Source organism: Tursiops truncatus, chromosome 10, assembly GCF_011762595.2.
Source record: "Tursiops truncatus isolate mTurTru1 chromosome 10, mTurTru1.mat.Y, whole genome shotgun sequence".
Taxonomy (NCBI): domain Eukaryota; kingdom Metazoa; phylum Chordata; class Mammalia; order Artiodactyla; family Delphinidae; genus Tursiops; species Tursiops truncatus.
The window spans coordinates 100,683,822-100,709,553 of record NC_047043.1 but is presented as its reverse complement, the minus strand read 5'-3'; the positions used below and the strand labels follow the sequence as shown (position 1 = coordinate 100,709,553).

Below are 25,732 nucleotides of genomic sequence, written 5' to 3'. Positions count from 1 at the left end.
TTTCTAATCTCATAGTGTTGTGGTCAGAAAAGATGCTTGATATGATTTCAGTTTTCTTAAATTTCCTGAGGCTGGATTTGTGACCCAAGATATGGTCTATCCTGGAGAATGTTCCGTGTGCCCTTGAGAAGAAAGTGTAATTTGCTGTTTTTGGATGGAATGTCCTATAAATATCAATTAAATCTATCTGGTCTATTGTGTCATTTAAAGCTTCTGTTTCCTTATTTATTTTCATTTTGGATGATCTGTCCATTGGTGTAAGTGAGGTGTTAAAGTCCCCCACTATTATTGTGTTACTGTCGATTTCCTCTTTTATAGCTGTTAGCTATATATATATATATTTCCTCGATTTATATTCTGTCGATTTATAGCTGTTAGCAGTTGCCTTATGTATTGAGGTGCTCCTATGTTGGGTGCATATATATTTATAATAGTTATATCTTCTTCTTGGATTGATCCCTTATCATTATGTAGTGTCCTTCCTTGTATCTTGTAACATTCTTTGTTTTAAAGTCTGTTTTATCTGATATGAGTATAGCTACTCCAGCTTTCTTTTGATTTCCATTTGCATGGAATATCTTTTTCCATCCCCTCACTTTCAGTCTGTGTGTGTCCCTAGGTCTGAAGTGGGTCTCTTGTAGACAGCATATATATGGGTCTTGTTTTTGTATCCATTCAGCAAGCCTGTGTCTTTTGGTTGGAGCATTTAATTCATGTTTAAGGTAATTATCGATATGTATGTTCCTATGACCATTTTCTTAATTGTTAATGGGTTTGTTTTTGTAGGTCCTTTTCTTCTCTTGGGTTTCTCACTGAGAGAAGTTCCTTTAGCATTTGTTGTAAAGCTGGTTTGGTGGTGCTGAATTCTCTGAGCTTTTGCTTGTCTGTAAAGCTTTTGATTTCTCCCTTGAATCTGAATGAGATCCTTGCCGGGTAGAGTAATCTTGGTTTGTAGATTCTTCCGTTTCATTACTTTAAGTATATCATGCCACTCTCTTCTGGCTTGTTAGAGTTTCTGCTGAGAAATCAGTTGTTAACCTTATGGGAGTTCCCTTGTATGTCATTTTTCGTTTTTCCCTTGCTTTCAATAATTTTTCTTCATCTTTAATTTTTGCCAGTTTGATTACTGTGTGTCTCGGCATGTTTCTCCTTGGGTTTCTCCTGTATGGGACTTGCTGCGCTTCCTGGACTTGGGTGACTATTTCCTTTCCCATGTTAGGGAAGTTTTCAACTATAATCTCTTCAGTATTTTCTCTGGTCCTTTCTCTCTCTCTTCTCTTTCTGCGACCCCTATAATGCGAATGTTGTTGCGTTTAATGTTGTCCCAGAGGTCTCTTAGGCTGTCTTCATTTCTTTTCATTCTTTTTTCTTTAGTCTGTTCTGCAGCAGTGAATTTCACTATTCTGTCTTCCAGGTCACTTATCCATTCTTCTGCCTCACTTATTCTGCTATTGATTCCTTCTAGTGTAGTTTTCATTTCAGTTATTGTATCGTTCATCTCTGTTTGTTCTTTAATGCTTCCAGGTCTTTGTTCAACATTTCTTGCGTCTTCTCGATCTCTGCCTCCATTCTTTTTCCGAGGTCCTGGATCATCTTCACTATGATGATTCTGAATTCTTTTTTTGAAAGGTTGCCTATCTCCACTTCATTTAGTTGGGGTTTTTTTGGGTTTTATATTGTTCCTTCATCTGGTACATAGCCCTCTGCCTTTTCATCTTGTCTGTCTTTCTGTGAATGTGGTTTTTGTTCCACAGGCTGCAGGATTGTAGTTCTTCTTGCTTCTGCTCTGGTTTGCAATTTTAAAAGGTTTTTTTTTTTTTTTTTTTGCTGTACGCAGGCCTCTCACTGTTGTGGCCTCTCCCGTTGCGGAGCACAGGCTCTGGACGTGCAGGCTCAGAGGCCATGGCTCACAGGCCCAGCCGCTCCGCGGCATGTGGGATCTTCCCGGACTGGGGCATGAACCATGTCCCCTGCATCAGCAGGTGGACTCTCAACCACTGCGCCACCAGGGAAGCCTGCCACCAATTTCTGTATGTTAATTTTGTATCCTGCTACCTTGTTGAATTAATTTATCAGTTCTAGTTGTTTTTGTGTGGTGTCTTCAGGGTTTTCTATATATAGTGTCATATCATCTACATATAATGACCATTTTACCTCTTCCCTTCTAATTTGGATACCTTTAATTTCTTTCTCTCATCTGATTGCTGTGGTTAGGAATTTCAATAGTATGTTGAAGAGAAGTGGTGAGAGTGGGCATGCTTGTCTTTTTCCAGATTTTAGGGGAAGGCTTTCAGCTTTTCACTATTGAGCATTAAATTGGCTGTAGGTTTGTCATAAATAGCTTTTACTATTTTGAGATATGTTCCCTCTAAATCCACTGTGGTAAGAGTTTTTTCGTGAATGGATGTCGAATTTTGTCAAATGCTTTTTCTGCATGTATTGAGATTATCATGTGGTTTTTGTCTTTTCTTTTGTTTATGTGGTGTTCTTGTCAAGGTATTTTTTGTCTTTTCTTTTGTTGTTGTGGTGTATCAGATTGATTGATTTGTCTATACTGAACCATCCTTGTGAACTTGGGATGAATCCCTCTTGGCCATGGTGTATGATCTTTTTTACGTGTTGTTAGATTTGGTTTGCAAATATTTTGTTGAGAATTTTTGCATCTATATTCATCAAAGATATTGGCCTGTAATTTTCTTTTTTTGGTGGTATCTTTGTCTGGTTTTGGTATCAGGGTGATTGTGGTTTCACAGAATGTCTTTGGGAGTGTTCCCTCCTCTTCAATCTTTTCGAAGAGTTTGAGAAGAATCTGTGTAAGTTCTTCTTTGTATGTTTGGTAGAATTCGCCTGTCAAGCCATGTGATCCTGGACTTCTTTTTGTAGGAAGTTTTTTATTACAGGTTTGATTTCACTTCTAGTGATTGGTCTGTAGAAATTATCTATTTCTTCTTGATTCAATTTTGGTGGGCTGTATGTTTCTAGACAATTCCATTTCTTCTAGGTTGCCAAATTTGTTGGCATATAATTGTTCATAGTATTCTCTCATGGTGTTTTGTATTTCTATGGTATCAGTTGAGATTTTTCCTTTCTCTTTTCTTATTTTGTTTATTTGGATTCTCTCTCTTCTTGGTGAGCCTGGCTAGAGGTTTGTCTATTTTGTTTACCCTTTCAAAGAACCAGCTTTTGGTTTTGTTGATTTTTTTTCTATTTTTAAAAAAAATCTCTACTTTATTTCCTCCCTGATCTCTATTATTTCCTTCCTTCTGCTGACTTTAGGTTTTGTTTGTTCTTCTTTGTCTAATTCTTTTAGGTGGTAGGTTAGGTTGTTCATTTGAGATTTTTCTTGTTTTTGATGAAGGCCTGTATTGCTATGAACTTTCCGCTAAGAACTGCTTTTGCTGTGTCCCATAGATTTTGTATGGTTGTGTTTTCATTGTGCAGGAAGGTGGTGGCTGGGGCTCTCGCCCACTCCTGGCGCCTGGGCAGGTGCGTCAGTGGCCCATGACCAGTCTTGTTCAGGAGGGAGTTGGTGGAGGCTCACAACCACTCCTGCGTTCTGGGCAGGAGTTGGTGCAGTCCCTCAACCACTCCTAGGGTCTGGGAGGGTTTTAGTGGGGGATTGTGACCATTCCTGGCATCAGGGTGGATGGTGGTAGAGGTCTGTAACTGCCCCTGGAGCCTGGGCAGGCAGTGTCTTGCCCTCTGGGAGCACACATACATGGAAAAAAGGCTATAGTCTAGGTCCCACCTCTCCCCTCCTACACCACCCAAACAATGCTGACCGGCCTCTGAGGCAGCTCAGGCTTCCTCCGCTTATACCCCCAGCTGTGGTGGCACCGGATTCATCCCCCCGCCCCCAAGTCTGTCTCTACACAGCCAACCCCAGTCCTCTCCCTGGTTCTGATCTCTGGAGCCGAAGTTCCAGCACCCAGCCCCTGCCAGCACTGGGGATGCACATGTCAGGCTGGTGAGTGCAGGTCTGCGGTACTGACCATCTGTGCAGTTCTCCCTCTGCTCTGGCTGCCACGAACTGACTGCTGCATTCTTCTCAGAGGCTCTGAAGCTCCCCTTCTGTCCTGGCAGATCTCCCTGCCGGTGAGGGGGCTTCCCAGGGTGCATGAACCTTACCTCTTTCACAGCCCCCTCCCAGGGGTGCAGGTCCCATCCGGATACCTTTCTCACTTTCTTTTTCATTTTTCCTACCTGGTTACACGGAGATTTTCTTGCCCTTACAGCAGTCTGAAGTCTTCTGCCAGCGTTCAGTAGATATTCTGTGAGAATCGTTCCACATGTAGATGTATTTTTGTTGTAGATGTGGGAGAGAGCGAGCTTTGTGTCCTACTACTCTGCCATCTTGATCAGTCTCATGTTTTCTGTTAGCAATTAACATCCTTTCTTTTCAACTGAAAGGAGTCCCTTTAACATTTTTATAAGGCCAGTTTAGTGGTGATGAACTCTGTTAGTTTTTCTTATATGGAAAACTCTTTTATCTCTCCTTCAATTCTGAATGATAACTGCCGGGTAGAGTATTCTTTGTTGGAAGGTCTTTTCTTTTGGCGCTTTGAATATATCGTGCCACTCCCTTCTGGCCTGCAAAGTGTCTGCTTAAAAATCTGCTGATAGTCTTATGGGAGTTCCCTTGTGTGTAACAAGTTGTTTTTCTCTTGCTGCTTTTAAGCTTCTCTCCTTGTCGTTAGCTTTTGACCTTTTAATTATAGTGTGTTGGTGCGGGTCTCTGGGCTCATCTTATTTGGAATTCTGTTTTGATGTGGCTGGTTTCTCTTTTGCCCTATGTGAAGGGGTCATTCAGCTAGTTTTTAGTTTTTGTTTTTGTATCTTTCTCCCCAGAGGAAATTGTTCCCTATGGAGCTGTAGATTTGGTGTGTCCTTGGGAGGAGGATCTCCCTCCCAAGAAGCTGTTCCCAAGGAAGATCTTCCCAAGGAAGATCTTCAGGATCTTCCTCCGTCACCGTCTTGAACTGGAACCTAGGTTGAGTTTTTGTTGTGTTTCATTTAGCCTACATATATCCAATAGCTACAGCATCATTTGTTGAAAATATTATATTCCTTTACTGAATTGCTTTTGCATCTTTATAAAAAATCGGTTGGTCATAATTGTGTGGATCTATTTCTGGGTTCTCAATTCTGCTCCATTGATTTCTGTGTCTGTCCCTTCACCAATACTACAAAGTCTTGATGACCGTAGCTATATAATCAAAGTCAGGCCACTTTATTCTTTTTCAAAATTGTTTTTGTTGTTCTAGATCCTTTGCCTTTTCATATAAATTTTACAATATGCTGTATGTATCTACAAAACATCTTTCTAGAATGTTGATAGAAATTATGCTCAACCTATGTATCATTTGGAGAGAACTATTTGAGCCTTCCAATCCGTGAATATTTATTTAGATTTCCACTTATTTACATTTTTTAAAATTTTAAAAATTTTTAAAATTTCTTTCATCAGCATATTCAGCATACAAGTCCTGTACGTATTTGGTAGATTTATATCTAAGTATTTTACTTTTTGAGTGATTTTTAAATGGTTCTGTGTTTTTTAATTTCAGTTTCCAGCTGTGCATTGCTTGTATATAGAATATAATTGATTTTTCTATGTTGATTCTACAGCCTTGCTAAACTCACTTATTGGTTTGAGGAGTTCTGTTCGTCTGATTGATTGTTTCTGGTAGATTCCTTGGGATTTTCTACACTGACCAAGATGTCATCTGCAAATAGCAATAGTTTAATTCCTTCCTTTCCAGGCTGTATATCTTCATTTCCTTAGGGTGCTAGCTAAGACTTGAAGTACTATTTTATATAAGAGTTGTCACATCCTTGCTTTGTTTCTGGTCTTTGGTGGAAGGCAGTCTTTCCCCATTACGTGTAGGTTTTTTGTAGATGTCCTTTATCAACTTGAGGAAGTTCCACTTTATTCCTTATTCGCTGAGAGTTTCCTAATTTGCTGGCTCACACAGTTCACAAAAATCAATCCCAGACAGAGTAAAAGCTTATTTGAAATAATTATGGACTCACAATAAGTTGCAGAAATTATAGAGAGGTTCCAGGTACCCCAACACCCTGTCTCCCCCAGTGGTGACATCTGACATATTGATGGATGCAGTGCAGTTAACTAGACCACAGTTGTCTGTTCTTACTCAGGTTTCACCAGAAATATCTTGTTCGTTTTATTTTTCAGATTCCACACATAAGTGAGAACATACAGTATTTCTCTTTCTCTGTTTGACTTATTTTACTAAGTTTAATACCTTCCAAGGTCCATCCATGTTGTTGCAAATTTCATCCTCTTTAATGGCAGAGCAATATTCCACTGTATCTATATATCGTGTCTTCTTTATCCATTCATCTGCTGATGGGCACTTAGGTTGCTTACATATCTTGGCTGTTGTAAATTGGGGTGCATATATCTTTTCAAAGTATTGTTTTCACTTTCTTTGGATACATACCCAGGAGTTGAATTGTTGGATCATATGGTAGTTCTATTTTTAATTTGTTGAGGAATCTCCATACTGTTTTCCATAGTGGCTGCACCAGTTTACATTCCCACCAAGAGTGTAGGAGGGTTCCCTTTTCTTCACATCCTCACCAACACTTTATTTCTTGTCTTTTTGATGATAGCCATTCTGTGAGGTGATACGTCATTGTGGTTTTGATTTACATTTCCCTAATAATTAGTAATATTGAACATCTTTTCATGTACCTGTTTGCCATCTGTATGTCTTCTTTGGAAAAATGCCTATTCAGGTCTTCTGCCCATTTATTAATTGGGTTGTTTGTTTTTTTAACACTGAGTTGTAGGAGTTCTTTATATATTTTAGATATTAGCCCCATATCACATATCATGTGCCAATGTTCTCTCATTCAGTAGGTTGCCTTTACATTTTGTTGACGGTTTCCTTTGCAGTGCAAAAGCTTTTAAGTTTGATTAGGTCCCATTTGATTATTTTTGCTTTTGTTTCCCTTGCCTGAGGAGACAGATCCAAAAAATTATTGCTAAGACCAGTGTCAAAGAACATATTGCCTATGTTTTCTTCTAAGAGTTTCAGGTCTTATACTTAGGTCTGTAATCCATTTTGAGTTTATTTTATATATGGTATGAGAAAATGTTCTAATTTCATTCTTTGACACGTAGCTGTCTAGTTTTCCCAGCACCACTTATGTAAGAGACTGTCTTTTTCCCGTTGTATGTTCTCAACTTTCTTGTAGAAGAAACATCTATTTTTAAAAAGTTGAATTGTAAAGCTTTTAGATAGTGCTACAGGAGGACATATTCATGACCTCAGAATAAAGAAAGACTTCTTGAGTAAGACAGAAGTAGAAAAAATAAAGGAAAAAATGACAGGTTTGGCTATATTAAAATTAGTAACTTCTCTTCACCCAAAGACCATAAAAATTGCGAAAAGAAAAGCCACAAACTGAGAAAAAAGTATTTGCAATGTATGGAGCTAGTATTCTGAGAGTACAGAAACGCCTGTGAATGAATGAGAAAACAGTAAAAACATCCCAGTGGAGGAATGGGCAGAAGACTTGAACAGGGACCCCCCACAAAGGGGAACCACCGCCACCCCAACACACAGACTCAGGGTGGGATGCACAGGCTCCGTGCGGATTCACCGGGTTCAGGAAGGTGGAGGAACCTGAGCCCAATACAGCGGGTGGCTCAAAGGTCGGGGGGGGTGGGGGGTGGGGGTGGGGGACGCAGAGTCGGTGGGAGGGGCGGGTCGGTAGGGGAGGGGGAGGAAACAGAGATGGGGCGGGGACAGCGAGACCCAAGCAAGCCCAGGCCAGTGCCAGCGTTTCCACCACCAGTGGCCCTGGGAAAGTGCCGAGCTCTGTGGCGGGCAGAGCGGCAGCGGCGTGGGGCCCCTCTTTTTTCTTGCAGGGTCCCGCAGGCAGAGCCCGGCTCCTACAAGGCGCTCTACAACTCGCAGCTGCGTTTCCGCCGCCGCCTCTACGCCGACCTGGAGACCGTCCCGTACCACGTGCACCTGTCCCGGCCGCTGGCGCAGCTGATGAAGCACGCAGTGCTCTACGTGCGCAACACGGTGCCGCGGCAGGTCTTTCAGGCACTGAGCAGGTGCGGCCCGACCCGTGCCCCGCCGTCCCGCACGCTCTGCCAGGGGGGCTTCGGAAGTGTGCGGCGGACAGAGGGCAGCCTAACCCGAACCACAGCTGTGCCTGCTGAATGTGTTTTTAAAAAGGGGGGGTTGGGGCGGGAGAGAGGGGGGCGTCCGCTCACCCTGGTGGGGGTGGGGGTGACTACTCAGTCCTCGAACTGTGCTGACATGAGGCTCTGTGCCTCGTACCCTCTGCCTGGGCGGGAAGGAGCTCTGTGGTCCACACCCCCGACGGCCAGCCTGTCGAGGCCACTCCCTGGTGGGGTGTGGGTTGGTGCGAGGTAGGGAATAAGGCCATCGGGACCGAAAAATAATCAAAGCAGAAAGTGGGAAGCCTTTAACTGCGGGGGGACTGAGAGGGGAGAGGGAAGGGGACAGCTCCCCACACCCCAACCCCGTGGGCTCAGCACGCGGCATCTAAGCTTCTCGTGCACGAGCTGGGTGACCCGGGATCAGCTCATCAACCTCTCTGTGTTTTCGTTTCCTCTCATGAAACGGAGACCGTCTGACCTGTCGTGCCGGGCAGGCAGGCTGAGTGGGCCTCTTCTGTGTTCCAGGATCTACTGCATCTGCCGTTACAGCTCCAGGCTCAGGGAGGTGATCACCGGGGACCTGCTGCCCTCCTCCTCCATGATCAAGGGGCTGAGCCAGGAGTTTGGGCTGCCCATTTCCCCGGAAGATCTTACAGAGGGAAAACTGCTGGCTATGTCCCTTCCTCCTGCCCCCAATCTGGAGGACTTCCGGAGCCGGAATTCCACCCTCACTTCTGAGATCCAGGCCCACCAGGAGAAGTGCCTGCAGTGGCGGAACACCATGGTCCTGAAGAACCGAGACCAGAAGTACAGCCTGATCCAGGTAGGCGCTCCCACCCCCAGGCGTCCCGGGCCTCCTGCGGCCTGTGTCTGTTTCCCTGGGCAGGGTTCCCAGGCGGGATGGGCAGGAGGTGCTGCCTGCAGGGCACAACTGTGCCAGGAGCTTTGCCTCCCAACCCTGGAGTATCTTGTCCTTCTTGAAAGGTGAAGAGGAACCCTCTTATGTGTAATTCCTTTCCCCTGGCCCTGGAGTTCATCTTAGAGAAAGAACTGTGTGTGTGTGTTAACATTTTGCTTAAGCTGCTGAAGGCATGGATGCCATATGATGTCCAAGCAACACAGGAGACAAACTAACCTGTGTGAGAAAATGTGCGTAGAGGGGAAGAGAACAGGAGACTGAAGCTGGTGAGGTGATGGAAGGTCAGGTGCATGTGGCCTGAATGGCCAAGGGCCTCCCTCAGCCCATACCAACCAAAAAGGCTTAAAAACGCCAACATCTGAGGTGTGCCTTGAACTCGTAGTGTGTATGAGTGAAGCCCACCCATGGGCTGTGTGGGTGAAGCCACTGCCTGGCCCTCCCACCCCAATCTCTAGTAAAAGTCGTCTTAGAAGTCTCTAAGTTTTATATATGTGCCTTCTTTATGAAAATCGACAAGGAGGTGGTGGTTTTTTTCTGTCAGTGTTCAAGTTTTTAGCTTTCTCAAAAGAACCGGTTCTTTGATTTATCAATCAGTTTACTTTTCCTGCTTTCCTAATTCATTAACTTCAACTTTTACAATTTTATTTATTTATTTATTTTTGGCTGTGTTGGGTCTTCATTGCTGTGTGGGCTTTCTCTAGTGGCGGTAAGCGGGGGCTACTCTTCGTTGTGGTGTGCGGGCTTCTCATTGCGGTGGCATCTCTTGTTGCAGAGCATGGGCTCTAGGCACGCGGGCTTCAGTAGTTGTGGCATGTGGGCTCAGTAGTTGTAGCTCACGGGCTCTAGAGCGCAGGCTCGGTAGTTGTGGTTCGCGGGCTCTAGAGCGCAGGCTCAGTAGTTGTGGTGCACGGGCTTAGTTGCTCCGCGGCATGTGGGATCTTCCTGGACCAGGGCTCGAACCCACGTCCCCTGCGTTGGCAGGTGGATTCTAAACTACTGTGCCACCAGGGAAGCCCCAGAAGTAGAATTTTTTTTCAATCTTTAAAATATATATATATATATATATATATATATATTTATGGCTGCGTTGGGTCTTCGTTGCTGCACGTGGGCTTTCTCTAGTTGCGGCGAGCGGGCGCTACTCTTCGTTTCGGTGCACGGGCTTCTCACTGCGGTGGCCTGTCTTGTTGTGGAGCACAGGCTCTAGGCGTGTGGGCTCAGTAGTTGTGGCTCGCAGGCTGTAGAGCTCAGACTCAGTAGTTGTGGCACACAGGCTTAGTTGCTCCGTGGCACATGGGATATTCCTGGACCAGGGCTCAAGCCCGTATCCCCTGCATTGGCAGGTGGATTCTTACACACTGCACCACCAGGGAAGCCACAGAAGTAGAATTTTTGGGTCATTTAATAAGTTTATGTTTAACATTTTAAGAAACTGTCAAGCAGTTTTTCACCATATGTCCACCATTTTATGTCACCAAACGCAATGCACGAGGGTTCCAGTTTCTCCACATCCTCACAAATGCTGGTAGCTGTCAATTTTTTTTTTTTTTTTTTTTTTTTGCGGTACGCAGCCATCTCACTGTTGTGGCCTCTCCCGTTGCGGAGCACAGACTCCAGACAAGCAGGCTCAGAGGCCATGGCTCAAGGGCCCAGCCACTCCACGGCATGTGGGATCTTCCTGGATTGGGGAACGAACCCGTGTCCCCTGCATTGGCAGGCAGACTCTCAACCACTGCGCCACCAGGGAAGCCCAGTGCGTGTTTGTTTTATATATGTGTTTATACGTATTTTTCTGTGTATGTGTTCATGTGAACCGCCTAACTTATATCTCCTACCCTACTTTCTTTTTGGTAACTCTAGGTTTATTCTGAAAGTCGGTGACTCTGTTTCTGTTTGGTATACTAGTTCAGTTGTATGTATGTTTTCCTTCCTCCTATAAGTGATATTATATGCTGTGGGTCCTCCTCTGTCTGTCTGACTTCACTCAGTGTGTGGGCATCCCAGGTCCATCCATGTTGCTTCTGATGGCATTATTTCATTCTTTTTGCTGGCTGAGTAACAGTTCCTTGTATACACGTAGGACCTCCTGTTTATGTATTCATCACTCGCTGGACTACTTGTTTGTGTGTCTTGGCGATTGTAAATAGTGCTGCAGTTAACGTTGGGGTGCTTGTGTCTTTTTAATTATGGATTTTCCGGAGTAGCGCCCAGGAGTGGACATGCAGTAGTATAGGGTCGCTCTCTCCTTAGTTTTCTAGGAACTGGGATACAGTGCTTTCTAGTGGCAGTCACCAATGTACATTTCCACTCACCGAGTTGGAAGGTTCCCTTTTCTCCACACTCATTCCCCATCAATTGTTTGTAGACTTTTTGATGCTGGCCATACCGCCTGCTGCGAGATGATGCCACTTTAGAATTTTGATATGCATTTCTCGGATAATCAGCGACTTTCTGCTTCCTGTCGTGGTCGGGGTTTTTCTTTTTAAACAGTGTGAGTAAACTTTCCCTCCTGAAATTGGGCTTCTTGAAAGTCTGTGTTTTTCGAATGTTTTTTCGGTTACCTAACCCAGGTCAGTTTGAAGACACGTGTTATTAAAAGCCCCACAGGCTCTGTGAGTATTAGGTGCCCTGAAGCACCGGTTGTAAAGTTGTTGTTCCGCGAAACGTCCACAAGGCGGCAGCATTTCTTCGTGGCCAGCTCTAGTTTGTTGGCAACCAAAAGCGTTAGGGAGAGTCATCTTACTAGGCTGTGAATTAGAGGGGAAGGTGCCAGAGGCAACACCCAAGGGCTTGTGTGTCACTACCTCTTCCCTGTTAAGCTTCACGCCCCCGAAAAGTCCAAACCCTGGCTAAAGCTGCGGGTGCTGCGGTGTGTAGGTGGGGTGACTCCTGGCAAGGAGGCCGGATGTGGGAAGCCCACCAGCAGCAGCCGTGGAGGCTCGGTCACGGTTTGAATCTCCTGCAGCCTAGATGGTCCCCCATGGTTGGGGTGCACTTGGCTTCCTTTTAGCTCTCGGAAGGCCCACCTAGGTTCTGAAGGTTTGGTTCCCCCCAGAAAGGAACGGACAGGACAGCTTTAAGGGGCTGCATTTGCAGGCACGTCCTCTTCACGTCTCTCGGCTCCACCTCAGTGCACCCTTGGGACCCCAGGTTGCTCAGCCTGCTGGGATGTGACACCAGCGCCTATCACCGGGGCCCGAGGCGAAGAGCATGCCCATTTCTTTCCTTTTACTTTCTTTTTCAGCTTAATTCTGATGGTATGTTGTACTAGAGTTGATTTCCAAAGTGGGGTTTGGTGTAGGTGTACAGGAAGCTGATTGAGTTACACATGTAATACAGCTACTATTTTTCGGATTCCTTTTCCGTATAGGTTATTGCAGAACGTTGAATAGAGGTCCTGGTGTTGTACAGTAGTCCTTGTCGAGTGCGTATTTTATATATATGTTTATAGGTATTTTTCTGTGTATGTGTTCATGTGAACCGCCTAACTTATATCTCCTACCCCACTTTCTTTTTGGTAACCCTAGCTTTAATCTGAAAGTCGGTGACTCTGTTTCTGTTTAGTAAACTAGTTCAGTTGTATGTATGTTTCCCTTCCTCCTATAAGTGATATTATATGCTGTGGGTCCTCCTCTGTCTGACTGACTTCACTCAGTGTTTGGGCATCCCAGGCCCATCCATGTTGCTTCTGATGGCATTATTTCATCCTTTATCCTGGCTGAGTAACGGTCCCTTGTATACACGTAGGACCTGCTGTTTATGTATTCATCACTCGCTGGCCTATTTGTTTCTGTGTCTTGGCGTTTATAAATAGTGCCGCAAAGAACGTTGGGGTGCTTGTGTCTTTCTGAGTTATGCATTTTCCCGAGTAATGCCCAGGAGTGGGCCTCCAGAAGTATAGGGTCGCTCTCTCTTTAGTTTTCTAGGAACTGGGATACAGTGCTTTCTAGTGGCGGTCACCAATGTACATTTGCACTCACCGAGCTGGAAGGTTCCCTTTTCTCCACGCTCGTTCCCCATCGATTGTTTGTAGACTTTTTGATGCTGGCCATTCTTCCCGCTGTGAGGCGACGCCTCGTTACACGGTGGATTGGCATTTGTCAAATAATGAGTGATATGCATCTTGTCGTGGTGTGTATTTTTTTATTTTAAACAGTGTGAGTAAACTTTCCCTCTTCAAATTTGGCCTTTTGAGGGTGTGTGTGTTTCTAATTTATTTTTCGGTTGCCTAACCCGGGTGATTTTTGAGCACACGTGTCGTTAAAAGCCCCACAGGCTTCCTGAATATGATGTGCCCTTAAACACCGGTTGTAAAGTTGTTGTTACGGGAAACGTCCACAAGGCGGCAGCATTTCTTCATGCCCAGCTCTGGTTCCTCGGTAACCAAAAGTTTTAGGGGGAGTCATGGTGCTGGGCTGTGAATTAGAGGGGAAGGTGCCAGAGGCAACACCCAAGGGCTTGTGTGTCACTACCTCTTCCCTGTTAAGCTTCTACGCCCCCGAAAATTCGAAACCCTGGCTAAAGCTGCGGGTGCTGCCCTGTGTAGGTGGGGTGACTCCTGGCAAGGAGGCCGGATGTGGGAAGCCCACCAGCAGCAGCCGTGGAGGCTCGGTCACGTTTTGAATCTCCTGCAGCCTAGATGGTCCCCCATGGTTGGGGTGCACTTGGCTTCCTTTTAGCTCTCGGAAGGCCCACCTAGGTTCTGAAGGTTTGGTTCCCCCCACAAAGGAAGAGACAGGACAGCTCTAAGGGGCTGCATTTGCAGGCACGTCCTCTTCACCTCTCTCGGCTCCACCTCAGTGCACCCGTGGGACCCCAGGCTGCTCAGGCTGCTGGGATGTGACACCAGCGCCTATCACCGGGGCCCGAGGCGAAAAGCATGCCCATTTCTTTCCTTTTACTTTCTTTTTCAGCTTAATTCTGATGGTATGTTGTACTAGAGTTGATTTCCAAAGTGGGGTTTGGTGTAGTGTACAGCAAGCTGATTGAGTTACACATGTAATACAGCTACTATTTTTCGGATTCCTTTTCCGTATAGGTTATTGCAGAACGTTGAACAGAGGTCCTGGTGTTGTACAGTAGTCCTTGTCAAGTGCGTGTTTTTTTTAATATATATATATATATATATATATATATATGTTTATAGGTATTTTTCTGTGTATGTGTTCATGTGAAACGCCTAACTTATATCTCCTACCCCACTTTCTTTTTGGTAACCCTAGCTTTAATCTGAAAGTCGGTGACTCTGTTTCTGTTTGGTATACTAGTTCAGTTGTATGTATGTTTCCCTTCCTGTTATAAGTCATATTATATGCTGTGGGTCCTCCTCTGTCTGTCTGACTTCACTCAGTGTTTGGGCATCCCAGGTCCATCCACGTTGCTTCTGATGGCATTATTTCATTCTTTTTGCTGGCTGAGTAACAGTTCCTTGTATACACGTAGGACCTGCTGTTTATGTATTCATCACTCGCTGGACTACTTGTTTGTGTGTCTTGGCGATTGTAAATAGTGCTGCAGTTAACGTTGGGGTGCTTGTGTCTTTTTGAATTATGGATTTTCCGGAGTAGCCCCCAGGAGTGGACATGCAGTAGTATAGGGTCGCTCTCTCCTTAGTTTTCTAGGAACTGGGATACAGTGCTTTCTAGTGGCGGTCACCAATGTACATTTCCACTCACCGAGCTGGAAGGTTCCCTTTTCTCCACACTCATTCCCCATCGATTGTTTGTAGACTTTTTGATGCTGGCCATACCGCCTGCTGCGAGATGATGCCACTTTAGAATTTTGATATGCATTTCTCGGATAATCAGCGACTTTCTGCTTCCTGTCGTGGTCGGGGTTTTTCTTTTTAAACAGTGTGAGTAAACTTTCCCTCCTGAAATTGGGCTTCTTGAAAGTCTGTGTGTTTCGAATGTTTTTTCGGTTACCTAACCCAGGTCAGTTTTGAAGACACGTGTTATTAAAAGCCCCACAGGCTCTGTGAGTATTAGGTGCCCTGAAGCACCGGTTGTAAAGTTGTTGTTCCGCGAAACGTCCACAAGGCGGCAGCATTTCTTCGTGGCCAGCTCTAGTTTGTTGGCAACCAAAAGCGTTAGGGAGAGTCATCTTACTAGGCTGTGAATTAGAGGGGAAGGTGCCAGAGGCAACACCCAAGGGCTTGTGTGTCACTACCTCTTCCCTGTTAAGCTTCACGCCCCCGAAAAGTCCAAACCCTGGCTAAAGCTGCGGGTGCTGCGGTGTGTAGGTGGGGTGACTCCTGGCAAGGAGGCCGGATGTGGGAAGCCCACCAGCAGCAGCCGTGGAGGCTCGGTCACGGTTTGAATCTCCTGCAGCCTAGATGGTCCCCCATGGTTGGGGTGCACTTGGCTTCCTTTTAGCTCTCGGAAGGCCACCTAGGTTCTGAAGGTTTGGTTCCCCCCACAAAGGAAGAGACAGGACAGCTCTAAGGGGCTGCATTTGCAGGCACGTCCTCTTCACGTCTCTCGGCTCCACCTCAGTGCACCCTTGGGACCCCAGGTTGCTCAGCCTGCTGGGATGTGACACCAGCGCCTATCACCGGGGCCCGAGGCGAAGAGCATGCCCATTTCTTTCCTTTTACTTTCTTTTTCAGCTTAATTCTGATGGTATGTTGTACTAGAGTTGATTTCCAAAGTGGGGTTTGGTGTAGGTGTACAGGAAGCTGATTGAGTTACACATGTAATACAGCTACTATTTTTCGGATTCCTTTTCCGTATAGGTTATTGCAGAACGTTGAATAGAGGTCCTGGTGTTGTACAGTAGTCCTTGTCGAGTGCGTGTTTTATATATATGTTTATAGGTATTTTTCTGTGTATGTGTTCATGTGAACCGCCTAACTTATATCTCCTACCCCACTTTCTTTTTGGTAACCCTAGCTTTAATCTGAAAGTCGGTGACTCTGTTTCTGTTTAGTAAACTAGTTCAGTTGTATGTATGTTTCCCTTCCTCCTATAAGTGATATTATATGCTGTGGGTCCTCCTCTGTCTGACTGACTTCACTCAGTGTTTGGGCATCCCAGGCCCATCCATGTTGCTTCTGATGGCATTATTTCATCCTTTATCCTGGCTGAGTAACGGTCCCTTGTATACACGTAGGACCTGCTGTTTATGTATTCATCACTCGCTGGCCTATTTGTTTCTGTGTCTTGGCGTTTATAAATAGTGCCGCAAAGAACGTTGGGGTGCTTGTGTCTTTCTGAGTTATGCATTTTCCCGAGTAATGCCCAGGAGTGGGCCTGCAGAAGTATAGGGTCGCTCTCTCTTTAGTTTTCTAGGAACTGGGATACAGTGCTTTCTAGTGGCGGTCACCAATGTACATTTGCACTCACCGAGCTGGAAGGTTCCCTTTTCTCCACGCTCATTCCCCATCGATTGTTTGTAGACTTTTTGATGCTGGCCATTCTTCCCGCTGTGAGGCGACGCCTCGTTACACGGTGGATTGGCATTTGTCAAATAATGAGTGATATGCATCTTGTCGTGGTGTGTATTTTTTTATTTTAAACAGTGTGAGTAAACTTTCCCTCTTCAAATTTGGCCTTTTGAGGGTGTGTGTGTTTCTAATTTATTTTTCGGTTGCCTAACCCGGGTGATTTTTGAGCACACGTGTCGTTAAAAGCCCCACAGGCTTCCTGAATATGATGTGCCCTTAAACACCGGTTGTAAAGTTGTTGTTACGGGAAACGTCCACAAGGCGGCAGCATTTCTTCATGCCCAGCTCTGGTTCCTCGGTAACCAAAAGTTTTAGGGGGAGTCATGGTGCTGGGCTGTGAATTAGAGGGGAAGGTGCCAGAGGCAACACCCAAGGGCTTGTGTGTCACTACCTCTTCCCTGTTAAGCTTCACGCCCCCGAAAGTCCGAAACCCTGGCTAAAGCTGCGGGTGCTGCGGTGTGTAGGTGGGGTGACTCCTGGCAAGGAGGCCGGATGTGGGAAGCCCACCAGCAGCAGCCGTGGAGGCTCGGTCACGGTTTGAATCTCCTGCAGCCTAGATGGTCCCCCATGGTTGGGGTGCACTTGGCTTCCTTTTAGCTCTCGGAAGGCCCACCTAGGTTCTGAAGGTTTGGTTCCCCCCACAAAGGAAGAGACAGGACAGCTCTAAGGGGCTGCATTTGCAGGCACGTCCTCTTCACGTCTCTCGGCTCCACCTCAGTGCACCCTTGGGACCCCAGGCTGCTCAGCCTGCTGGGATGTGACACCAGCGCCTATCACCGGGGCCCGAGGTGAAAAGCATGCCCATTTCTTTCCTTTTACTTTCTTTTTCAGCTTAATTCTGATGGTATGTTGTACTAGAGTTGATTTCCAAAGTGGGGTTTGGTGTAGTGTACAGCAAGCTGATTGAGTTACACATGTAATACAGCTACTATTTTTCGGATTCCTTTTCCGTATAGGTTATTGCAGAACGTTGAACAGAGGTCCTGGTGTTGTACAGTAGTCCTTGTCAAGTGCGTGTTTTTTTTAATATATATATATATATATATAATATATATGTTTATAGGTATTTTTCTGTGTATGTGTTCATGTGAAACGCCTAACTTATATCTCCTACCCCACTTTCTTTTTGGTAACCCTAGCTTTAATCTGAAAGTCGGTGACTCTGTTTCTGTTTGGTATACTAGTTCAGTTGTATGTATGTTTCCCTTCCTGTTATAAGTGCATATTATATGCTGTGGGTCCTCCTCTGTCTGTCTGACTTCACTCAGTGTTTGGGCATCCCAGGTCCATCCACGTTGCTTCTGATGGCATTATTTCATTCTTTTTGCTGGCTGAGTAACAGTTCCTTGTATACACGTAGGACCTGCTGTTTATGTATTCATCATCGCTGGACTACTTGTTTGTGTGTCTTGGCGATTGTAAATAGTGCTGCAGTTAACGTTGGGGTGCTTGTGTCTTTTTGAATTATGGATTTTCCGGAGTAGCCCCAGGAGTGGACATGCAGTAGTATAGGGTCGCTCTCTCCTTAGTTTTCTAGGAACTGGGATACAGTGCTTTCTAGTGGCGGTCACCAATGTACATTTCCACTCACCGAGCTGGAAGGTTCCCTTTTCTCCACACTCATTCCCCATCGATTGTTTGTAGACTTTTTGATGCTGGCCATACCGCCTGCTGCGAGATGATGCCACTTTAGAATTTTGATATGCATTTCTCGGATAATCAGCGACTTTCTGCTTCCTGTCGTGGTCGGGGTTTTTCTTTTTAAACAGTGTGAGTAAACTTTCCCTCCTGAAATTGGGCTTCTTGAAAGTCTGTGTGTTTCGAATGTTTTTTCGGTTACCTAACCCAGGTCAGTTTGAAGACACGTGTTATTAAAAGCCCCACAGGCTCTGTGAGTATTAGGTGCCCTGAGCACCGGTTGTAAAGTTGTTGTTCCGCGAAACGTCCACAAGGCGGCAGCATTTCTTCGTGGCCAGCTCTAGTTTGTTGGCAACCAAAAGCGTTAGGGAGAGTCATCTTACTAGGCTGTGAATTAGAGGGGAAGGTGCCAGAGGCAACACCCAAGGGCTTGTGTGTCACTACCTCTTCCCTGTTAAGCTTCACGCCCCCGAAAAGTCCAAACCCTGGCTAAAGCTGCGGGTGCTGCGGTGTGTAGGTGGGGTGACTCCTGGCAAGGAGGCCGGATGTGGGAAGCCCACCAGCAGCAGCCGTGGAGGCTCGGTCACGGTTTGAATCTCCTGCAGCCTAGATGGTCCCCCATGGTTGGGGTGCACTTGGCTTCCTTTTAGCTCTCGGAAGGCCCACCTAGGTTTCTGAAGGTTTGGTTCCCCCCACAAAGGAAGAGACAGGACAGCTCTAAGGGGCTGCATTTGCAGGCACGTCCTCTTCACGTCTCTCGGCTCCACCTCAGTGCACCCTTGGGACCCCAGGTTGCTCAGCCTGCTGGGATGTGACACCAGCGCCTATCACCGGGGCCCGAGGCGAAGAGCATGCCCATTTCTTTCCTTTTACTTTCTTTTTCAGCTTAATTCTGATGGTATGTTGTACTAGAGTTGATTTCCAAAGTGGGGTTTGGTGTAGGTGTACAGGAAGCTGATTGAGTTACACATGTAATACAGCTACTATTTTCGATTCCTTTTCCGTATAGGTTATTGCAGAACGTTGAATAGAGGTCCTGGTGTTGTACAGTAGTCCTTGTCGAGTGCGTGTTTTATATATATGTTTATAGGTATTTTTCTGTGTATGTGTTCATGTGAACCGCCTAACTTATATCTCCTACCCCACTTTCTTTTTGGTAACCCTAGCTTTAATCTGAAAGTCGGTGACTCTGTTTCTGTTTAGTAAACTAGTTCAGTTGTATGTATGTTTCCCTTCCTCCTATAAGTGATATTATATGCTGTGGGTCCTCCTCTGTCTGACTGACTTCACTCAGTGTTTGGGCATCCCAGGCCCATCCATGTTGCTTCCGATGGCATTATTTCATCCTTTATCCTGGCTGAGTAACGGTCCCTTGTATACACGTAGGACCTGCTGTTTATGTATTCATCACTCGCTGGCCTATTGTTTCTGTGTCTTGGCGTTTATAAATAGTGCCGCAAAGAACGTTGGGGTGCTTGTGTCTTTCTGAGTTATGCATTTCCCGAGTAATGCCCAGGAGTGGGCCTGCAGAAGTATAGGGTCGCTCTCTCTTTAGTTTTCTAGGAAACTGGGATACAGTGCTTTCTAGTGGCGGTCACCAATGTACATTTGCACTCACCGAGCTGGAAGGTTCCTTTTCTCCACGCTCATTCCCCATCGATTGTTTGTAGACTTTTTGATGCTGGCCATTCTTCCCGCTGTGAGCGGACGCCTCGTTACACGGTGGATTGGCATGTCAAATAATGAGTGATATGCATTTGTCGTGGTGTGTATTTTTTATTTTAAACAGTGTGAGTAAACTTTCCCTCTTCAAATTTGGCCTTTTGAGGGTGTGTGTGTTTCTAATTGTTTTTCGGTTGCCTAACCCGGGTGATTTTTGAGCACACGTGTCGTTAAAAGCCCACAGGCTTCCTGAATATGATGTGCCCTTAAACACCGGTTGTAAAGTTGTTGTTACGGGAAACGTCCACAAGGCGGCAGCATTTCTTCATGCCCAGCTCTGGTTCCTCGGCAACCAAAAGTTTTAGGGGGAGTCATGGTGCTGGGCTGTGAATTAGAGGGGAAGGTGCCAGAGGCAACACCCAAGGGCTTGTGTGTCACTACCTCTTCCCTGTTAAGCTTCTACGCCCCCGAAAATTCGAAACCCTGGCTAAAGCTGCGGGTGCTGCGGTGTGTAGGTGGGGTGACTCCTGGCAAGGAGGCCGGATGTGGGAAGCCCACCAGCAGCAGCCGTGGAGGCTCGGTCACGTTTTGAATCTCCTGCAGCCTAGATGGTCCCCATGGTTGGGGTGCACTTGGCTTCCTTTTAGCTCTCGGAAGGCCCACCTAGGTTCTGAAGGTTTGGTTCCCCCACAAAGGAAGAGACAGGACAGCTCTAAGGGGCTGCATTTGCAGGCACGTCCTCTTCACCTCTCTCGGCTCCACCTCAGTGCACCCTTGGGACCCCAGGCTGCTCAGCCTGCTGGGATGTGACACCAGCGCCTATCACCGGGGCCCGAGGCGAAAAGCATGCCCATTTCTTTCCTTTTACTTTCTTTTTCAGCTTAATTCTGATGGTATGTTGTACTAGAGTTGATTCCAAAGTGGGGTTTGGTGTAGTGTACAGCAAGCTGATTGAGTACACATGAAATACAGCTACTATTTTTCGGATTCCTTTTCCGTATAGGTTATTGCAGAACGTTGAATAGAGGTCCTGGTGTTGTACAGTAGCTTGTCAAGTGCGTGTTTTAAATAATATATAATATATATATATAGTATAGGTATTTCTGTGTATGTGTTCATGTGAAACGCCTAACTTATATCTCCTACCCCACTTCTTTTTGGTAACCCTAGCTTTAATCTGAAAGTCGGTGACTCTGTTTCTGTTTGGTATACTAGTTCAGTTGTATGTATGTTTCCCTTCCTGTTATAAGTGATATTATATGCTGTGGGTCCTCCTCTGTCTGTCTGACTTCACTCAGTGTTTGGGCATCCCAGGTCCATCCACGTTGCTTCTGATGGCATTATTTCATCTTTTTGCTGGCTGAGTAACAGTTCCTTGTATACACGTAGGACCTGCTGTTTATGTATTCATCACTCGCTGGACTACTTGTTTGTGTGTCTTGGCGATTGTAAATAGTGCTGCAGTTAACGTTGGGGTGCTTGTGTCTTTTGAATTATGGATTTTCCGGAGTAGCCCCAGGAGTGGACTGCAGTAGTATAGGGTCGCTCTCTCCTTAGTTTTCTAGGAACTGGGATACAGTGCTTTCTAGTGGCGGTCACCAATGTACATTTGCACTCACCGAGCTGGAAGGTTCCCTTTTCTCCACGCTCATTCCCCATCGATTGTTTGTAGACTTTTTGATGCTGGCCATTCTTCCCGCTGTGAGGCGACGCCTCGTTAACGGTTGATATGGCATTTGTCGGATAATGAGTGACTTTATGCTTCTTGTCGTGGTCGGTGTTTTTTTTTTTAAACAGTGTGAGTAAACTTTCCCTCTTCAAATTTGGCTTTTTGAGGGTGTGTGTTTTCTAATATTTTTCGGTTGCCTAACCGGGTGAGTTTTGAGCACACGTGTCGTTAAAAGCCCCACAGGCTCCTGAATATGATGTGCCCTTAAACACCGGTTGTGAAGTTGTTGTACGGAAACGTCCACAAGGCGGCAGCATTTCTTCATGGCCAGCTCTGGTTCTCGGCAACCAAAAAGTTTTAGGGGGAGTCATGGTGCTGGGCTGTGAATTAGAGGGGAAGGTGCCAGAGGCAACACCAAGGGCTTGTGTGTCACTACCTCTTCCCTGTTAAGCTTCTACGCCCCGAAAATTCGAAACCCTGGCTAAAGCTGCGGGTGCTGCGGTGTGTAGGTGGGGTGACTCCTGGCAAGGAGGCCGGATGTGGAAGCCCACCAGCAGCAGCCGTGGAGGCTCGGTCACGGTTTGAATCTCCTGCAGCCTAGATGGTCCCCATGGTTGGGGTGCACTTGGCTTCCTTTTAGCTCTCGGAAGGCCCACCTAGGTCTGAAGGTTTGGTTCCCCCCACAAAGGAAGAGACAGGACAGCTAAGGGGCTGCATTTGCAGGCACGTCCTCTTCACGTCTCGGCTCCACCTCAGTGCACCCTTGGGACCCCAGGCTGCTCAGCATGCGGATGTGACACCAGCGCCTATCACCGGGGCCCGAGGCGAAAAGCATGCCCATTTCTTTCCTTTTACTTTCTTTTTCAGCTTAATTCTGATGGTATGTTGTACTAGAGTTGATTTCCAAAGTGGGGTTTTGGTGTAGTGTACAGCAAGCTGATTGAGTTACACATGTAATACAGCTACTATTTTCGGATTCCTTTCCGTATAGGTTATTGCAGAACGTTGAATAGAGGTCCTGGTGTTGTACAGTAGTCCTTGTCGAGTGCGTATTTTATATATATGTTTATAGTTATTTTTCTGTGTATGTGTTCATGTGAACCGCCTAACTTATATCTCCTACCCCACTTTTTTTTTGGTAACCCTAGCTTTAATCTGAAAGTCGGTGACTCTGTTTCTGTTTGGTATACTAGTTCAGTTGTATGTATGTTTCCCTTCCTGTTATAAGTGATATTATATGCTGTGGGTCCTCTCTGTCTGACTGACTTCATCAGTGTTTGGCATCCCAGGTCCATCCATGTTGCTTCTGATGGCATTATTTCATTCTTTTTGCTGGCTGAGTAACAGGTCCTTGTATACACGTAGGACCTCCTGTTTATGTATTCATCACTCGCTGGACTATTTGTTTGTGTGTCTTGGCGATTGTAAATAGTGCTGCAGTTAACGTTGGGGTGCTTGTGTCTTTTTGAATATATGTTTCCCGAGTAGCCCCAGGAGTGGGACATGCAGTAGTATAGGGTCGCTCTCTCTTTAGTTTTCTAGGAACTGGGATACAGTGCTTTCTAGTGGCGGTCACCAATGTACATTTGCACTCACCGAGCTGGAAGGTTCCCTTTTCTCCACGCTCATTCCCATCGATTGTTGTAGACTTTTTGATGCTGGCCATTCTTCCCGCTGTGAGGCGATCCTCGTTACACGGTGGATGGCATTTGTCAAATAATCTGAGTGATATGCATTTGTCGTGGTGTGTATTTTCTTTTAAACAGTGTGAGTAAACTTTCCCTCTTCAAATTGGGCCTTTTAGGGTTGTGTGTGTTTCTAATTTTTTTTCGGTTGCCTAACCCGGGTGATTTTGAGCACACGTGTATTAAAAGCCCCACAGGCTTCCTGAATATGATGTGCCCTTAAACACCGGTTGTAAAGTTGTTGTTACGGGAAACGTCCACAAGCGGCAGCATTTCTTCATGCCCAGCTCTGGTTCTCTGGCAACCAAAAGTTTTAGGGGGAGTCTGGTGCTGGGCTGTGAATTAGAGGGGAAGGTGCCAGAGGCAACACCCAAGGGCTTGTGTGTCACTACCTCTTCCCTGTTAAGCTTCTACGCCCCCGAAAATTCGAAACCTGGCTAAAGCTGCGGGTGCTGCGGTGTGTAGGTGGGGTGACTCCTGGCAAGGAGGCCGGATGTGGGAAGCCCACCAGCAGCAGCCGTGGAGGCTCGGTCACGGTTTGAATCTCCTGCAGCCTAGATGGTCCCCCATGGTTGGGTGCACTTGGCTTCCTTTTAGCTCTCGGAAGGCCCACCTAGGTTCTGAAGGTTTGGTTCCCCCCACAAAGGAAGAGACAGGACAGCTTTAAGGGCTGCATTTGCAGGCACGTCCTCTTCACGTCTCTCGGCTCCACCTCAGTGCACCCTTGGGACCCCAGGCTGCTCAGCTGCTGGGATGTGACACCAGCGCCTATCACCGGGGCCGAGGCGAAAAGCATGCCCATTTCTTTCCTTTTACTTTCTTTTCAGCTTAATCTGATGGTATGTTGTACTAGAGTTGATTTCCAAAGTGGGGTTTGGTGTAGTGTACAGCAAGCTGATTGAGTTAACATGTAATACAGCTACTATTTTCGGATTCCTTTTCCGTATAGGTTATTGCAGAACGTGAATAGAGGTCCTGGTGTTGTACAGTAGTCCTTGTCAAGTGCGTGTTTTTTTATATATAATATATATATATATATGTTTATAGGTATTTTTCTGTGTATGTGTTCATGTGAAACGCCTAACTTATATCTCCTACCCCACTTTCTTTTTGGTAACCCTAGCTTAAATCTGAAAGTCGGTGACTCTGTTTCTGTTAGTATACTAGTTCAGTTGTATGTATGTTTCCCTTCCTTATAAGTGATATTATATGCTGTGGGTCTCTGTCTGTCTGACTTCACTCAGTGTTTGGGGGCCCAGGTCCATCCATGTTGCTTCGATGGCATTTATTTCATCTTTTTGCTGGTGAGTAAACGTTCCTTGTATACACGTAGGACCTCCTGTTTATGTATTCATCACTCGCTGGACTACTTGTTGTGTGTCTTGGCGTTGTAAATAGTGCTGCAAAGAACGTTGGGGTGCTTGTGTCTTTTTGAATTATGGATTTTCCGGAGTAGCGCCCAGGAGTGGACTGCAGAAGTATAGGGTCGCTCTCTTTAGTTTTCTAGGAACTGGGATACAGTGCTTTATAGTGGCGGTCACCAATGTACATTTGCACTCACCGAGCTGGAAGTTCCCTTTTTCACCACTCATTCCCATCGATGTTTGGACTTTTTGATGCTGGCCATTCTCCGCTGTGAGCGCGACGCCTCTTTACCGGTGGATGGCATTTGTCAAATAATGAGTGACTTTCTGCATTTGTCGTGGTGTATTTTTTTTTTTTTTAAACAGTGTGAGTAACTTTCCCTCCTGAAATTTGGGCTTTGAGGGTGTCTGTGTGTTTCGAATTTTTTTTCGGTTGCCTAACCCGGGTGAGTTTTGAGCACACCTGTAGTTAAAAGCCCCACAGGCTCCTGAAGTATGATGTGCCCTTAAACACCGGTTGTAAAAGTTGTTGTTCCGCGAAACGTTCACAAGGCGGCAGCATTTCTTCATGCCAGCTCTGGTTCCTCGGCAACCAAAAGCGTAGGGGGAGTCATCTTGCTGGGCTGTGAAGTAGAGGGGAAGGTGCCAGAGGCAACACCAAGGGCTTGTGTGTCACTACCTCTCCCTTTAAGCTTCTACGCCCCGAAAAATTCGAAACCTGGCTAAAGCTGCGGGTGCTGCGGTGTGTAGGTGGGGTGACTCCTGGCAAGGAGGCCGGATGTGGGAAGCCCACCAGCAGCAGCCGTGGAGGCTCGGTCACGTTTTGAATCTCCTGCAGCCTAGATGGTCCCCCATGGTTGGGTGCACTTGGCTCCTTTTAGCTCTCGAAGGCCCACCTAGGTTCTGAAGGTTTGGTTCCCCCCATAAAGGAACGGACAGGACAGCTTTAAGGGGTGCATTTGCAGGCACGCCTCTTCACGTCTCTCGGCTCCACTCAGTGCACCCTTGGGACCCCAGGCTGCCAGGCTGCTGGGGATGTGACACCAGCGCCTATCACGGGGCCCCGAGGCGAAAGCATGCCCATTTCTTTCCTTTTACTTCTTTTTCAGCTTAATTCTGATGGTATGTTGTACTACAGTTGATTTCCAAAGTGGGGGTTTGGTGTAGTGTACAGCAAGCTGATT

General features: G+C 46.1%; 1 protein-coding gene across 1 annotated transcript in view; it reads left to right on the top strand.

Moving 5' to 3' along the window:
* The window catches only part of CFAP92 (cilia and flagella associated protein 92 (putative)), a 139,453-nt gene that overhangs the window by 78,748 nt on the left and 34,973 nt on the right, over window positions 1-25,732 (top strand). Inside the window, exons 20-21 of the mRNA XM_073787768.1 lie at window positions 7,901-8,095; window positions 8,693-8,990. Of these exons, the coding sequence (XP_073643869.1) occupies window positions 7,901-8,095; window positions 8,693-8,990 (493 nt within the window). The remainder of the gene's footprint in view (window positions 1-7,900; window positions 8,096-8,692; window positions 8,991-25,732) is intronic.